The sequence below is a fragment of the Drosophila suzukii genome, chromosome 2L (genome assembly GCF_043229965.1).
Source record: "Drosophila suzukii chromosome 2L, CBGP_Dsuzu_IsoJpt1.0, whole genome shotgun sequence".
NCBI lineage: Eukaryota > Metazoa > Arthropoda > Insecta > Diptera > Drosophilidae > Drosophila > Drosophila suzukii.
This window is the reverse complement of record NC_092080.1, coordinates 4,230,029-4,244,524: the sequence shown is the minus strand read 5'-3', so window position 1 is coordinate 4,244,524 and position 14,496 is coordinate 4,230,029. Positions and strand designations below refer to the sequence as shown.

The 14,496-nt window shown below is 46.5% G+C and overlaps 3 protein-coding genes across 5 annotated transcripts; 2 read left to right on the top strand and 1 right to left on the bottom strand.

Moving 5' to 3' along the window:
* The first annotated feature begins 295 nt into the window (after positions 1-295).
* Positions 296-2,509, top strand: RanGAP (Ran GTPase activating protein). The gene is made up of 5 exons (XM_017068221.4): positions 296-527; positions 584-1,265; positions 1,326-1,797; positions 1,861-2,034; positions 2,098-2,509. Exons 1-5 carry the CDS (start codon positions 422-424, stop codon positions 2,425-2,427), a joined length of 1,764 nt encoding a protein of 587 aa, XP_016923710.1. The 5' UTR covers positions 296-421; the 3' UTR covers positions 2,428-2,509.
* A 58-nt stretch (positions 2,510-2,567) lies between these two features.
* Positions 2,568-8,874, bottom strand: Top2 (topoisomerase 2). 2 transcript variants are annotated; one of them, XM_065862930.2, is made up of 6 exons: positions 8,696-8,874; positions 8,624-8,649; positions 6,928-7,521; positions 6,444-6,867; positions 3,347-6,387; positions 2,568-3,249 (listed from the first exon to the last, which is right to left on the bottom strand). In XM_065862930.2, the coding sequence occupies exons 3-6, from the start codon at positions 7,489-7,491 to the stop codon at positions 2,938-2,940; spliced, it is 4,341 nt and encodes a 1,446-aa protein (XP_065719002.2). In that variant the 5' UTR covers positions 7,492-7,521; positions 8,624-8,649; positions 8,696-8,874; the 3' UTR covers positions 2,568-2,937. The 2 variants fall into 2 exon arrangements, with proteins under 2 accessions (XP_065719002.2, XP_016944160.2); XM_017088671.4 differs by having other exon boundaries at positions 8,624-8,874.
* A 1,425-nt stretch (positions 8,875-10,299) lies between these two features.
* On the top strand, positions 10,300-14,157 carry AIF (Apoptosis inducing factor). 2 transcript variants are annotated; one of them, XM_017090148.4, is made up of 7 exons: positions 10,300-10,679; positions 10,774-11,006; positions 11,500-11,781; positions 11,840-11,942; positions 12,176-12,425; positions 12,481-13,295; positions 13,360-14,157. In XM_017090148.4, the coding sequence occupies exons 1-7, from the start codon at positions 10,568-10,570 to the stop codon at positions 13,779-13,781; spliced, it is 2,217 nt and encodes a 738-aa protein (XP_016945637.3). In that variant the 5' UTR covers positions 10,300-10,567; the 3' UTR covers positions 13,782-14,157. The 2 variants fall into 2 exon arrangements, with proteins under 2 accessions (XP_016945637.3, XP_016945638.2); XM_017090149.4 differs by having other exon boundaries at positions 10,301-10,679; positions 10,774-10,811.
* Positions 14,158-14,496: the final 339 nt, after the last annotated feature.

Below are 14,496 nucleotides of genomic sequence, written 5' to 3'. Positions count from 1 at the left end.
ATCATCAAAATTAGGGTGTACTGATGAATTACTGAAGTTATATCATCCGTTTGTCCGATGTTTCGGAAAACTTTTATTATTACATTTCTATTGGTTTTCTAGGTTTAAAACCTGACTTTGTTTCTCCATCTCTTTCAGTTAATGTATTTAACTTAAATCACTACTAATCTTAAAAATAATTTACAATAAAAAATGTTTACATTGCCTATAATAGCTATATGCTCGTCACCCTGTTGCTTTTAGCATCTCTGTCGCGATTAGTGTGACCAACACCCCCGGCTTACAATACCAAGCAATGCCAATATTCTAGCGCCCATTTTTTGCGAGGTTAAAATAAATTTCGCAAGCCGGCTGCAATTGCCAAGTACAGTGTCTGTTTTTAATTTATTTAATCGAGAGTAGAGTACAAAGTAGACTTACCATGGCCATATCCAACTTCAGTTTTGTCAGCATGGCAGCCCAACTGGGCCAGGAGCAGGGCATTTCATTCCAGGACAAGGCGCTTACCTGGGACACAGCTGCCGATGGTGAGTTTTGATGATGCTTTAAATGCCCCGTTTAGTGGCTAAAATACTCCTTGCAGTCCAGGATGTGGTCGATGCCCTCAACAAACAGACCACTGTGCACTACCTCAATCTGGACGGGAACACCCTGGGCGTGGAGGCGGCCAAGGCTATTGGCGAGGGTCTTAAGCGTCATCCGGAGTTTCGGAAGGCGCTGTGGAAGAACCTCTTCACGCGTCGCCTCAAATCGGAGATTCCGGAAGCCCTTAAGCACCTGGGAGCAGCTCTAAATGTGGCGGGAGCCAAGCTAACGGTTCTGGATCTCAGCGACAATGCCTTGGGACCGAATGGCATGCGGGGACTGGAGGAGTTCCTGCGCTCACCCGTCTGCTACTCACTGCAGGAACTGCTGCTGTACAATTGTGGCCTTGGTCCCGAGGGCGGCCTCATGCTGTCCAAGGCTCTGATCGATCTCCATGCCAATGCCAAAAAGGCGGGAACCCCGCTCCAGCTGCGTATCTTTGTGGGCTCACGTAATCGTCTGGAGAATGCGGGAGCCATCTCCCTGGCCGCCGCATTTAAAACCCTCAAGACCTTCGAGGAGATTGTTCTGCAGCAGAACTCCATTTACATCGACGGAGTGGAGGTCCTAGCCGAAGCCTTCAAGGAGAATCCGCATCTGCGGGTGCTGAACATGAACGACAACACCCTGAGATCCTCGGGAGCGGAAAAGATCGCCGAGATTCTGCCCTTCCTGCCAATGTGAGTCGGTTGCATTCAAATTCTAGAGAGTATGTTTTTAAGGGCTGTTTAACATTGCAGGCTGCGGGAATTAAACTTTGGCGACTGCCTGATCCGTACAAATGGCGCCTACCACTTCGGTGAGGCTCTGGAGAACTCCAATGATCAACTGGAGGTTGTCGAACTGGGATTCAACGAAATCAACAGCGATGGTGGCATGGTCCTGGTGAACGCCATGCGAAACAAGCCCAAGCTACGCTTACTCAACCTCGATGGCAATTGCTTCGGTGAAGAAGGCGCCGAACAGATAGTCAGCGAAATGAATCAGTTGCCGACTGCTTCCGCCTTGCAACCGTTCGAAGAAAATATCTCCGAAGAAGAGGAATCGGGCGAGGAGGAGGAGGAGGCTGATTATGATGAGGATGAGGATGAGGACTACGATGAGCACGAGCATGCCAACGATACCACTGAAGAAGCCGACGAGGATGACGAGGAGTACAACACCCAGGCTGAGGAGACTGCCTATGTCACCACCAATGCCTACACGACCAAGGTAAGCTATGTGTTAAATACCAAAATGGATTGCATGAAAGCTAAATTCCCAAATATTTCACAGCTTTTTAATGATACCAACTTGAATGCCAGCGATACATTTGCGGTCACCGGCAAGACGGTCATTCAGAAATGCACGCCCGAGGAGTTCTGCCTGAGCCAGACTCCCTGCTCCCAGGAACAATTTGACTCCTTGGATCAGGATAACAAGTTCGAGGCCCTGCAGTCCATTGTCAACGTAAGTTATAGAGGGTATATCACATTCGAAATGGGTTAAACATTTTGTATCTCGTTCAAATAGCAATTCACCGGAGACAACCACTTGCTGCTACTCGTCTTCACCACTTTGAAGTGCGCGCATTTGTCGCAATCATCGAAGGCTGCCTTGGATCTGGCCGTCTCCCTGTACCAGGCCACCTTTGACTACGCCATTAAGACGAAGCAGGAGACCCGTGTGCTGAACTATGTGCTGATGCAACTGCGTCTGCTGCGCTGCGAGGAGCCCTTCAAGTCGGACTATGATGTCAAGGGATGTCGCTTCGCACTGCGCGAGGCCCTGAAGCAACCGAAGTTCGCCAACGACAACATCAAGAATTCCTTCAAGAATTTTCTGGATAAAGTTGATGTATAAGCCTTGTAGAAGCTTAAGACATTATTTATATATTCTACGTTCCAATACACTGCATCTTTGGTGAATAAACATTAATTATTCACATCTTATGTTTTATTTACGACAGCCATTATAAGACCCCTAAAGACAAAGAACAATAGTTATTGGGTAAAATTGATTTATTTACATGAAGAAAACTTTTGAGACTACAAACTATGTTTATGAAACATGTTAATACATCGATATTATGTTTGTGAATTCCTCTTAGTGGCTTAACTTGCTGTTCTGGAACACAGAATCAGCTAAAGTAAACGAATGTGGCGAAGTTGTTAGCTAAAGTAAAACTGAAACACGGAAAGTAAAACATTGACGTAAACTTCGAGGAGAACATTGAAAGGTTATGAAAATATAAACAACCGTAGCGAGTAAGTCTGCAGCACATAAAAGTGCCTCCTTAAAATTCTCGATACGGATAATGCTGATTCCAATCGTCGGTTTCCTTGTTAAATACTTGTAATATCTTTGCGCCCATCACTGGAAATCGGAATCATCATCATCATCAAATGTTACTTCATCATCGCTTTCGATGACGGCGCGCCGTTTCTTTGGCGGTGCCTTCTTTTTGGCTCCACCGCTGCTCTCCTCATCTCGACCACGCTTGGTTGGACGCTTGGGCGAGTCTTCATCACTGTCACTGGCATCATCATCAGATCCCACGTTGCCATCGCCATCTTCATCGGAGAACAGCGAGCTGTAGTCTATCTTCTTGCTGGCCTGTCGACGACCAGGCCGATCCGCCCGAGGAGTCACCTCCTCCACTGAGTCGTCGTCGCTCTTCTTGGGCTAAAAAAAATAAAAACGATGTTAATAATTACAATACAAACATTCAATTAACTTGTCTTCATATTAATAATTTCTCAATTAAATGGAGCAAACTTACCTTGGCTTTGCTGAAGTCAATTTTGCTCTGCTTGAGTCCGCCGCCGTTCTCCTTCTTCTGGCGGGGCTTCCTCTCTGCCGGCTCCTTCTTGACAGCTGCTGCCTTTTTGGCCTTGGGTGAGGATTTCGCACCGCCCTCGACCATTGCATCAAAATCGTCCATATCGTCGCCGCTAGCATCCGGATCGGCCTTAATCTGCTTGCCCTTTGGCTCCTTCTTCACCTTGGGCTCCTTGGGTTCCTTCGGTTTCTTTGGCTCCTTGGCATTCTGGGCCAACTTAGCCGCCAGCGCCATTTTCTTGACTATGTCCTCGGTTACCTTGAACTCCACATGTTCGCCCTCGGGATCGGGGAATACGTCTCCTGTGGCCAAAGAGCCTGCCGCAGCCTTAGCCTTTCTGCCCTTGCCTGCAACAGCCTTCTGGCCCTTCATCGCCTTTGCTGTCTTCAGATTGATGCCCTGCTCCTCGAGGCGCTCCTTCTCTTCCACTTCATCTAGCTTGGCCTCCAGAGCATCCAAATCGTCAAGCCAAAGCAGCTCGGGCGTCTTCTTGCGCAGATTCTCCAGTTCGGCCAGCTTGGCGTCGCGCTGTTTGAGCAGCTCGTTCTTCTTCTCCTCTGTCAACATCCACATGGACATGCCCAGGAGGTAGTCGAACTTCTTTACATCGGTTAGCTTCTTGAAAGCCTTATCCGGATCGACTTCCTTCTCTTTTTTAACCTTCGAGCTGCTGCTGGTAGCTGCCTCCTCTTCTTCGTCATCCTCCTCGTTAGCTGGCTCGGCATCCTCCAACTTGATGCGGCGCTGCCACTCCTTGACGGGATCGGGACGGTAGCCACGCTTCACCAGCTCATCGCACATGGCCTTCCGCTGCTTGTTCTCCACCACCAACTTTTTCTCGCACTTCTCGAGAATGAAGCGAGCCTGGTCACTGAGCCGATCGGCCTGCGCCGTCAGCTGGCCCACCAAAAAGTCCTTCCGGCGAGCGTAGTACTCACGACGAAGCTGGTAAAACTCTTTGATGATATCGATGGCGGAGGGGAAACGCCGCAAACAGTTGTTCTGATCGAAGGCGTGCATTTGGTTGGTGGAGAGCGTTGTGGTAAGTTTAAACACTCGATAGAAGCCACCCTCCTCAGCTTGAATTCGTTCAAATTCACCAGGCGCAAAACTAATCACAAAGCGAACGGTGGTGTCCGTGTGGAACTCCCTGTAGTCGGATACAATTGCCTTAACCTTTTCGGTGCCGTTCGACAGCGGCTCCAGCACGTTCTCCTTGTAATTCTGCGTCCAAACGCCCACAGGAAGTTCGGTGATTTCCACCTTATTCCCTGGCAGAATTTGAATGTTTCCTGTCTGCACATACCGGCCATCCGATACGTACTCCATGCGTCCGGTGAAGTTCTTGTACCAGGGATGCATAGGCGTCGGCTCTTCTCCGTTAATCATCTTCTTTAGATTGCGCATTATCTCTCGGGGATTGTGGTTGGCTATCTTCGTGGACCAACCAGTTCCGATGCCCTCAGCACCGTTTACCAGCACCATCGGAATGATGGGCAGGTACCACTGGGGCTCAATCTTCTGGCCATCGTCCACCTGGTAGTCCAGCAGCGGATCGTCCAAGGGATGGTAGATGAGTCGGGTCAAGGGAGACATCAAAGTGAAAATATAACGAGCGCTGGCGCAATCCTTGCCGCCCGTCAAGCGAGTACCGAACTGACCGCGTGGCTCCAGGAGATTTATATTATTTGCGCCCACATAGTTCTGGGCCAGATTAACGATGGTCATCTGCAGCGAAACCTCACCGTGGTGATAGGCCGACATCTCGGCGACGGAACCAGACAGCTGGGCCACCTTAACCTCACGCTTGTCGTTCCTCTTGAAGCAGGTGAACATCACCTTGCGCTGACCTGGCTTCAAGCCGTCCACCAGACTGGGAATGGAACGCTCGTTGTCCGCATTGGAGAACAGTACCAACTCCAGGTTAATAAAGTCCGCGTAGGTGATGTACTTGGTGCCCTTGGCGTACAGGTAGCGCTCTGGCAATCCCAGCTCCTTGCGCCGCTTCACCTCGTCCATGTGGTTGGTGAGCCACACCTTTCTTGACTCGATATGCTTCTTGGAGAATGCCATGACAATGCTCTCATCATCCACCGAGCCATCGTACTTAAACAGGATGCGATGGCGTTCCATGTCCTGGAAGTACTCCTTCGCCTCCTTGGAGGTCGAAGTACCCAAACCCTTATAGTATTTGATATTATACGTATGGTGATTGGCCGTATCGTTTTTCCACTCTTCGAACTCGGGCAGCGAGTAGAACGAGAGCTCCTCGTTCTTTTTGGTTGCCTTTACAATTGGCGTAATGAACTCCTCAAGGAAGGGCAGACGCAGCAGCTCCGGCCAGTTGGTGTGGATAAAGTTGATCAGCAGACCCTTGATGTGGGAGCCGTCCTGATCCTGATCTGTCATGATCATAACTTTGCCGTAGCGCAGCGTCTTGAGATCATCCTCGGTGAGATACTTCTTTTTGTACTGCAACCCGATGATCTTGCACAAGTTGTTGATCTCGGCATTCTCGGACAGCTGCTTGAAATTAGCCTCGCGTACGTTGAGAAGTTTACCCCTAAGCGGGAATACTCCGTAGAAATTGCGGCCAATGACGCCCAGGCCGGAAACAGCCAAAGACTTGGCTGAGTCTCCCTCGGTGAGGATGAGGGTGCAGTTGATTGAATTCTTGCCACCGGCCTCGTTAGCGTCCTCCAGCTTCGGAATGCCCTTTATTTTGCTCGATTTGCGACCACCCGTCTTGGCAATGTCATTCTGGGCCTTGAACTTGGCCCACGCCAGCACAGACTCCACGATGCCAGACTTGGACATATTGTTGATGAACTTCTCGGATAGAGTGCACTTGGAACCGAAGCCCTTTTGTTGCAGCGTCATGTTCTCCTTAGTTTGCGAGTCGAATGTGGGGTTCTCAATCAAACAATTGACGAAAACCCAGAGATGATTCCGCACCTGGAAGGGCTTGATGTTAATGCCACCTGGAAGGGATTGCAAAGATCAGTATGAGCTCGAGGTAATTCAAAGCAAAACCCACCTTTGTTCTTCTTCTTCAGCACTTCGAGGAGCTGCTTGATGAGATTGTCCACTACGTGGTCCACATGCCTACCACCCTTGTAGGTGGCTATTGAGTTGACAAACGAGACCTGCTGGAAGCCGCGGTCCGAGGGACAGCAGGCAACCTCCCAGCGCTCGTTGGCTACCTCGTGAACAATTTTAATGGGTGGACCGGAGTCTTCGTCCGTGCTCTTGACGTGGAGATCAATGTAGTCCTTGAAGTTCCGCACCGCCAGCTTGTTGCCGTTAAGAAAGACGGATACACCCTTGGATGAGGCGGCCACATCGTATGCACGTCGGGACATCAGAGCCACAATATCTTCATCGAGACTTTCCATCTTGAACTTGGCCAAATCGGGACTGAATGTGATGCGAGTGAAATCGGTGCCACTGAAGTCCTTGATCTATGGGTTGAATGGTATAGATTAGAAGGTGTTCTCAAGTTTACATCAGTATTCAATTACCTTCACTTCAGAAGCCTTTCCCATGTTGTCGGCCCAGGTCTGCTTAAAGCTCCGCCTGTACTCCCTCGTGGCGGTCTCCACGGTGAAGCTGGTGGAGAATATGTTGCAGAGTTTGGCTCCGTATCCGTTCCTGCCGCCGGTGACCTTCTTCTCGTCATCGTTGTAGTTTGAGGAGGTCAGCAAATGACCGAAAATCATCGTGGGCACATACATCTTCTGCTCCTTGTGCATGGTCACCGGAATACCCTGGCCGTTGTTCCACACGGACACCACATTCCGCTCCGGATCGATGTCAACCTTGATGGTGTTCATGCTCTTGTCGCGCTGCTTGTTATCCGCCGCATTCACGAGGATCTCATCGAAGATCTTATACAGGCCGGGCACAAAAGAGATCTCCTTCTGGACCATTCTGTTCTGCGAGCTGTCGAACACCCACATCAGCTCCTTGGTGAACTCCACGGACCCAATGTACGAGTCCGGCCGCAGCAGGATGTGCTCCAGCTGCGACTTCTTCTGGTACATCTGTTCGATGGACAGGGCGCTACCCTTGCTTCCGTTCTCCATGATGATACTGCTGCTGTGCCTTAGATGGATCTTTAAAAGGTACAACGAAAGTGATTGTTAATCTACTGAAGCAACTGTACGCGAAAGTATAAACAGCTTCCGCATTAGCCGCTATTAATCACTGCGTATACGTTTGTCGATTTATTTTTTAGTTGTCTATGAACAGACTATCAGAAGACTACAGTGTTCCTTAGCTTAAAGAATTTGAAATTATGATAGTGTTTTATATATTTGTAGTTTATGTCTACTTCTATTAAAGAAAGATGTTGTGCTGAAAATATTTAATTCAGTTTTAAGAATTTTCAATACCTAACATTGTTTTTTATTTTTAAAGAATATATTTCTTTTTAAATAACAATTTTTAATTGAAGAGATTTTGCGCTTAAAAAATTTAAAGAAATTGTTCATTATATTTTTATACAGCCATTAAATATTCTATAATTTTATTAATAGAACAAATCCTTTGGATTTTACATTCTTACAGATAAGTTCTTTTTTAAATCCCCCTTAATGACCACATACTGTACTCACAGCAAAATAAAAAAACAAACGCGCGCACGCGCAATGATCGTATTCTATCCAGACAACTCTGGAATGGGACTAGGACAAATGGGAACAAGTTGGGTGCGTTATATGGAAAGTATCTTAAAGACAGCGAAGCCAAGAAACTATAAAATATCGCAAAAACCTACTATTCCCCACTTGTGTTACTGTACTGGGAACAGATTTCGGCACATTTTAAAATAACAACAGTTTCTTTGGCGGCAACGCTTGGCGTGCGTATGTGTGTGTGTGCGGTGGTGCATGCGTCTGTGTGCGTGTCGATTGGCGTTTGCCGGTAAAAGTTGCAATTTAGTCACTACTTTTACCGTTTACAACGATTTTCCCCTTAATATAAACAATTTTAGGGCTCCATTTCAGCTTGGCTTGGCCAACGACACGTGGGTATAGTTTTTTGCGGCCTAAATCAGCGAAATGTGCTATCTATACCGGTAGCGCCATTTTTAATTTGCAAGCGACGCTGCCGGAAAATTGCTATGCCCACTACTTTAGGGGAATGTCTGGAGTAGTTTTCCCTCTTTTCCGCTTAATACGGTGTTGTATTTCACAATAATTATCATTTTCTTCTTACCTGATTGAAAATTTGCAGAGTATTTGGCCTTTTCGGCTGCAGCCGCCTACAATCGAAGCGCGGCAAAACTTGTTGTTGCAGGCAAAAAACGAGGCGACGCACTACAATTTTCGCAATGTATGTGCGTCCTCGCGTCTACTCGTCTTATGTAAAACTAGTACAGATCGCGGTAACTAGTAGTATTCTAGTATTCGCACCACATTAACCAACTTTTCACGAAACCGACAACAAATAAGGTGGTGTGACCGCGATCAGTGATACCGCATACCGTCCGGTACAAAGAAAAATACTCTTTTGAAAATACCAAAAATATTTCAAGCAGGGTGACCATGCAATGAAATGTTAAGCAACAGCAGGGCGCTGTTGTCAGCGCTTATTAACACGCCATCTATAACAGCCCTGTTATATATTTTTTGTAAATTATTTATATTATGCACGGACCGCAAATTAAATTTATAAATTTAAACTCAGTACAACGTCCAAGGAATTTTAAGGCGCCACCAACAAAGTTTTGTGACATTTTGTTAAAACTATTATTTAAATGCTATGCCCGTTGCTTAACTTAATTAGTCAAAAACACAACAGTTTTCACCAGCTTTAGTTTCTCAAAACCCGAAAGGTTTATTAAAATACATTTAGACCTCCAATATGCTAATACCTAGAATATTTGATCTTTTTTCTAAACATTTACCATAGAGTAAGAATCTATATAGAGTCGCCAATTGCTCTGCCCGAACCTCTGCCCAACCTCTGCTAAGAGCCAATTCAAGGCCAAGTTTGAAGCTAACTTAGGTGCGAAGCAACAGCAATAGGGATTTCGATTAAAAACAAAAACAAAACAGTGAGCAAGAGCGGTGCAGAATGAGGTGGGAATGAATTACAAGTTCAATCGAACTTGTCAAAAAGAGGGGAAATAAGCATTTTTCGCCTAGGTGGCATCATAGCCTCATTATCTAAAAAGAGCGGAAGAGCAATTGGCGCCTCTATATAGTTCATTACTCTATGCATTTACAGACAATTAGATAATAAAACAAGGAAGAACGCTATAGTCGAGTACCTCGACTATCAAATACCCGTTACTCAGCTAAATAGAGATATGCAAGCAGCAAAGCGAGATTAAAATGCGCCACCTACCGGCGGTATGCAGATTTAAGCGTTATGGGCGTTAGAGTGGGCGTGGCAAATTTATTTTTGGATCAATCGATAGGTATTGACGAGACCAATACATTTTAGTTAACATTTTTATTCTAGCATCAAAACTGTACGAGCCACACTTTTGGGCGGTTTGTGGGCGGTAGAGTGGGCGTGGCACTCTACTGAAACAAACTTGCGCTGCGCAGGAATCTCAGGAATGTGCGTGCCTAATCCCAGTATTGTAACTCTTATAGTTTCCGAGATCTCAGCGTTCATACGGACAGACGGACAGACGGACTTGGCTAGATCGACTCGGCTAGTGATCCTGATCAAGAATATATATACTTTATGGGGTCGGAAACGCTTACTTCTGCCTGTTACATACTTTCCCCTTTTACTCTACGAGTAACGGGTATAAACATGAGTTAGCTTATAGCCTTAAATTAATTAAGCAATAAAAACAGCACCCATGTTTTGAATTCCACCGTTCCACTTTAGCTGCTTGACATCGTCGCATTTCACGGCAACGGTCACACTGGGACTGAGGCGAGAAACAAAAACAACAAGACAGGCGAGGGAATGAAAAATAAAAGGAGACGGACGACCGAAAACCGACAAACGAAAAACAAGGAGGGATAAAGGAGTCGAGATCAATTAAACACCGCCGGACTTCACACGGAGAAATTTGTCATAGAAATTGGTTCTTTTGTAAACAAAACACAAACTCGCAAACACACACGTTTCTTTCGCATACGTTACACAATTGTGGATTGTGGAGTGTCAATTTGTCCGGAATCAGTGTAAATCGCGATGAGTATTTGGGGTGTCCGATGTCTGACGCAGAAGTTCATCCGGCAGGCGTACATCCTGGCCAACAGGAGGATACTGGGTCCAGTTCCGCAGCGCTCCCCGCCGGCGTACGGTAAGTGAGGTTATGGCCGCCCCACCGCTGGGTCAATCTGTGTTTCATGTTTTTATAAGTTTACTCATCTTGTGCTCCTCCTCCTCAATTGCAGCTCCTCTGCGGCCGGCACACAGCAGTCTCTATCAAATGGTAAAGAAACGCACCCTCGAGGCGCGCACCAAATTGCAAGCCAACAAGTATCCGAATCATCAAGCCTGCGTCGCCAAACCCTCGACCACGCCCCCTCCTGAGGAGTTCGGCGCGGTTGTGGAGGGCACCTCCATGCCCACCTACGCCAATGCCCAGTTTCAAGCCCCATCCCAGTCGGAGCCACTCTTCAAAGTGGTATCCATCGCCCATCATCATTCATCATCCATTCTAGCTGGATAAGTTCGGGGATGCAAACGATGGGATCGGATCCCACCCAAAACTGTAGTAACTGATCCATTTGGTACTACTAGTTGTCAGGCTCACTGTTTTTCATATCGAAGTTATAATTATCAGGATTGCTAGTTTATTTCGCGCCAAAAAAGATATTTTAACCCCATGGCGGTTATTTGACTTAATGTCAGTGCTCTTAATGATTTTAATACTCAAATTTTAATAATAGTTTGTCAGTTTGATTCGCTATTATCAAAATGTATTGCATTCTACCTGCTGTTATTAGCAATTCTTCGACATCATGGTGAAATAATATCAAGATTGCTAAATTGACAAGGAAATTAAGTCATTCAAAAGAAGATGATAACATTTAACTAGCTTAACAATCCGAAACCAGTTTGCATCCCCTTCTAAGAATTCTATAGACATTTAAACTAATATCTTAACTTATTTTTAGGGCTTTGCTGATGTCAAGAGTGTCTGTAGCGCTAAGGATGTGCTAAAGTCGGACAGTGCTAAGCTCAGCACCAGTCAGCCAGTCCTAGATTCCTGCAAACCCACGAACGCCTGCGAGGAGTTTAAGCGCAAACGCAAGGAGACAACCTGCCAGCCCTGCAACGAGGATGGAACTGCTCCCGGTGGCAGTGGTGGTGGCGATGAGGAGTGCGAGTGCCGGATGAAGGACCTGCGACTGAAGTGTCTGCTGGGAGCGCTGGCTGCCCTGTTAGCCGGAGGATTGGTATGTTTCCAACCAATGATTCAAGCAGATCCTTTATAATTAGCTTCTTATATTGAAGCTCGCCTGGTTCATGACGCGGGATACGGATGACAGTGAGGCCAAAAAAGCCCAGGAAGAGGAGGAGGAACGGAAACGTAGATTAATAGCTGGACTAGCTACGAGTAAGTGAGATTTATAGATCTATCGAATAGGTGCAAAAATAAATATACCTCATTTTTGTGAAGAACATTCTGGAATGTAAAAAACATTCGCATTCAGATAAGCACAATCACGATCGTATAACCATTACGAACAAATTACAAAATAATTGTCATGTTGCTTATCATAAGCCAATGGGTGCATAGATAAAAGGGTCTACAATTCAGTGGTATATCTTTTCTGTCCTTATCCACAGGTCCGCCCAGTTCTGCAGACCTTCCCAAGCATGTGCCGTACCTTATTATTGGTGGCGGAACCGCTGCCTTCTCTGCGTTCCGAGCCATCAAGTCCAACGATGCAACTGCCAAAGTTTTGATGATTAGCAATGAGTTCCGCAAGCCCTACATGCGTCCTCCGCTGTCCAAGGAACTGTGGTACACGCCCAATCCGAACGAGGATCCCATCAAAGATTATCGCTTTAAGCAATGGACGGGTTCCGAGAGAAGGTAGGTCTTAATTAAGAATTATAGGGAAACTATTTAATTCTTGGATCCCTTACAGCTTGTTCTTCGAGCCGGACGAGTTTTTCGTGGACCCCGAGGATCTGGATGACAGTGCAAACGGTGGAATTGCCGTCGCTCAAGGTTTCGCTGTGAAGAAGGTGGACGCGCAAAAGCGCATAGCAACGTTGAACGACGGCTATGAGATTAGCTACGACGAATGCCTGATCGCCACGGGCTGTGCCCCCAAGAACCTCACAATGCTGCGCGATGCTCCGCCCAGCGTTCTCGAAAAGGTAATGGTCTACCGCACGCCCGACGACTTTGATCGCCTACGAAAATTGGCGGCGGAGAAGCGATCAATAACCATTGTTGGCAACGGTTTTATCGGAAGTGAGCTGGCCTGCTCTCTGGCGCACTACTCCAGGGAGAACAATGGCGGCAAAGTGTACCAAGTGTTTCAGGAAAACGCCAACATGTCAAAGGTGCTGCCCAACTACTTGAGCCGCTGGACGACGGCAAAGATGGAAGCCCAGGGCGTCTGTGTCATCCCCAATGCCAGCATTCGATCGGCGGTGCGAGATGAAACCAATCTGAAGTTGGAGTTGAACAATGGAATGACTTTGATGTCCGACGTGGTGGTGGTCTGCGTGGGCTGCACACCCAACACAGAGTTAGCGGCTCCCAGCAGATTAGAGGTGGACAGAAGTCTGGGTGGTTTCGTGGTCAACGCGGAGCTGGAGGCCAGACGGAATCTCTACGTGGCTGGCGATGCTTCCTGCTTCTTCGATCCTCTGCTGGGCAGACGGCGGGTGGAGCACCATGATCACTCGGTGGTCTCTGGTCGGCTGGCCGGCGAGAACATGACAGGAGCAAGTAAGTTATTATAATGTCTCTTAAAATAGTCAACCATTTTAATGTAATCCCTTTCCTTTAACAGAAAAACCTTATCAACACCAAAGCATGTTTTGGTCCGATCTGGGCCCAGAGATCGGTTACGAGGGAATTGGCCTGGTGGATTCTTCCCTGCCCACCGTTGGCGTATTCGCCCTGCCCTCGGATAGCGCCAAACGCGTAGACCAACTGTCCGACTCCAGTGATCCTGAAATCCCAACGACCACGAATACCAGCCAGTCGACAAAAAGCGATGCCACTGGCAGCACCGATGGCGTTACCTGTGATCCCGATGAGGCGGCCAACTATGGCAAGGGTGTTATATTCTACTTGAAGAATGACAAGATCGTCGGCATCCTGCTGTGGAACCTCTTCAATCGGATAGGCTTAGCTAGGACAATAATCAATCAGAATAAGAAGTACGATGACCTCAATGAGGTGGCCAAACTGTTCGAGATTCATGCGTAGAAACCGTAGTGTCCCAAAGGACCAAGGAGTAGATCTTACCACAATCCTGGAAAGCTTGTTAGCCCGCAGCGGAACAGAAACGATCAGAACCGGATGCCTTAAACTATGTTTACTGTGTACATATGCAACTGCAACTAGGTACGAACGGCAATGGCGCAATGCAACAGAAATTTTAGTTTTATTATTTTTGGAATAAACCTTTTTTTGTAGTCGACGACATTGATACGGTTATGTGGCAGCAATATGCGTATCTGCATGTAAATATTTAAAAGTCGTGGATAAGAAGATATCTGTTGAATTGTGTGTAATTTTTCCTAATAAAAGAAGCACCAAAAAAATTTGTTGACACAAAATTGCACGTACCACCTGAATTGTATACGTTTTGCATTTTCACTGATAAAACTTTCGCTTTTTGATCATGAGGCATTCATTATTTAACTAGACTTAAGCGTTTTTTGCTTTTATTTTGATTTAAATAAATCTTAGGATCTTTGAAACGGATTTTGTTTTATTAAAAATACACGGCTGATAAAATCAACAAATTATAGAACATTAAACATAGGACACTAACCTCCAAGGACTAACTCTACGCGAAATATTTCCGGAAATATTTTATTGGAAGCCTCCTGCGATTCTAGTTGTTGGATAATCATTTTAATGGCAAAAACTTTGATCGGCAATTCACCATGCGATTTTTAAAACAAAACGTAGCAGT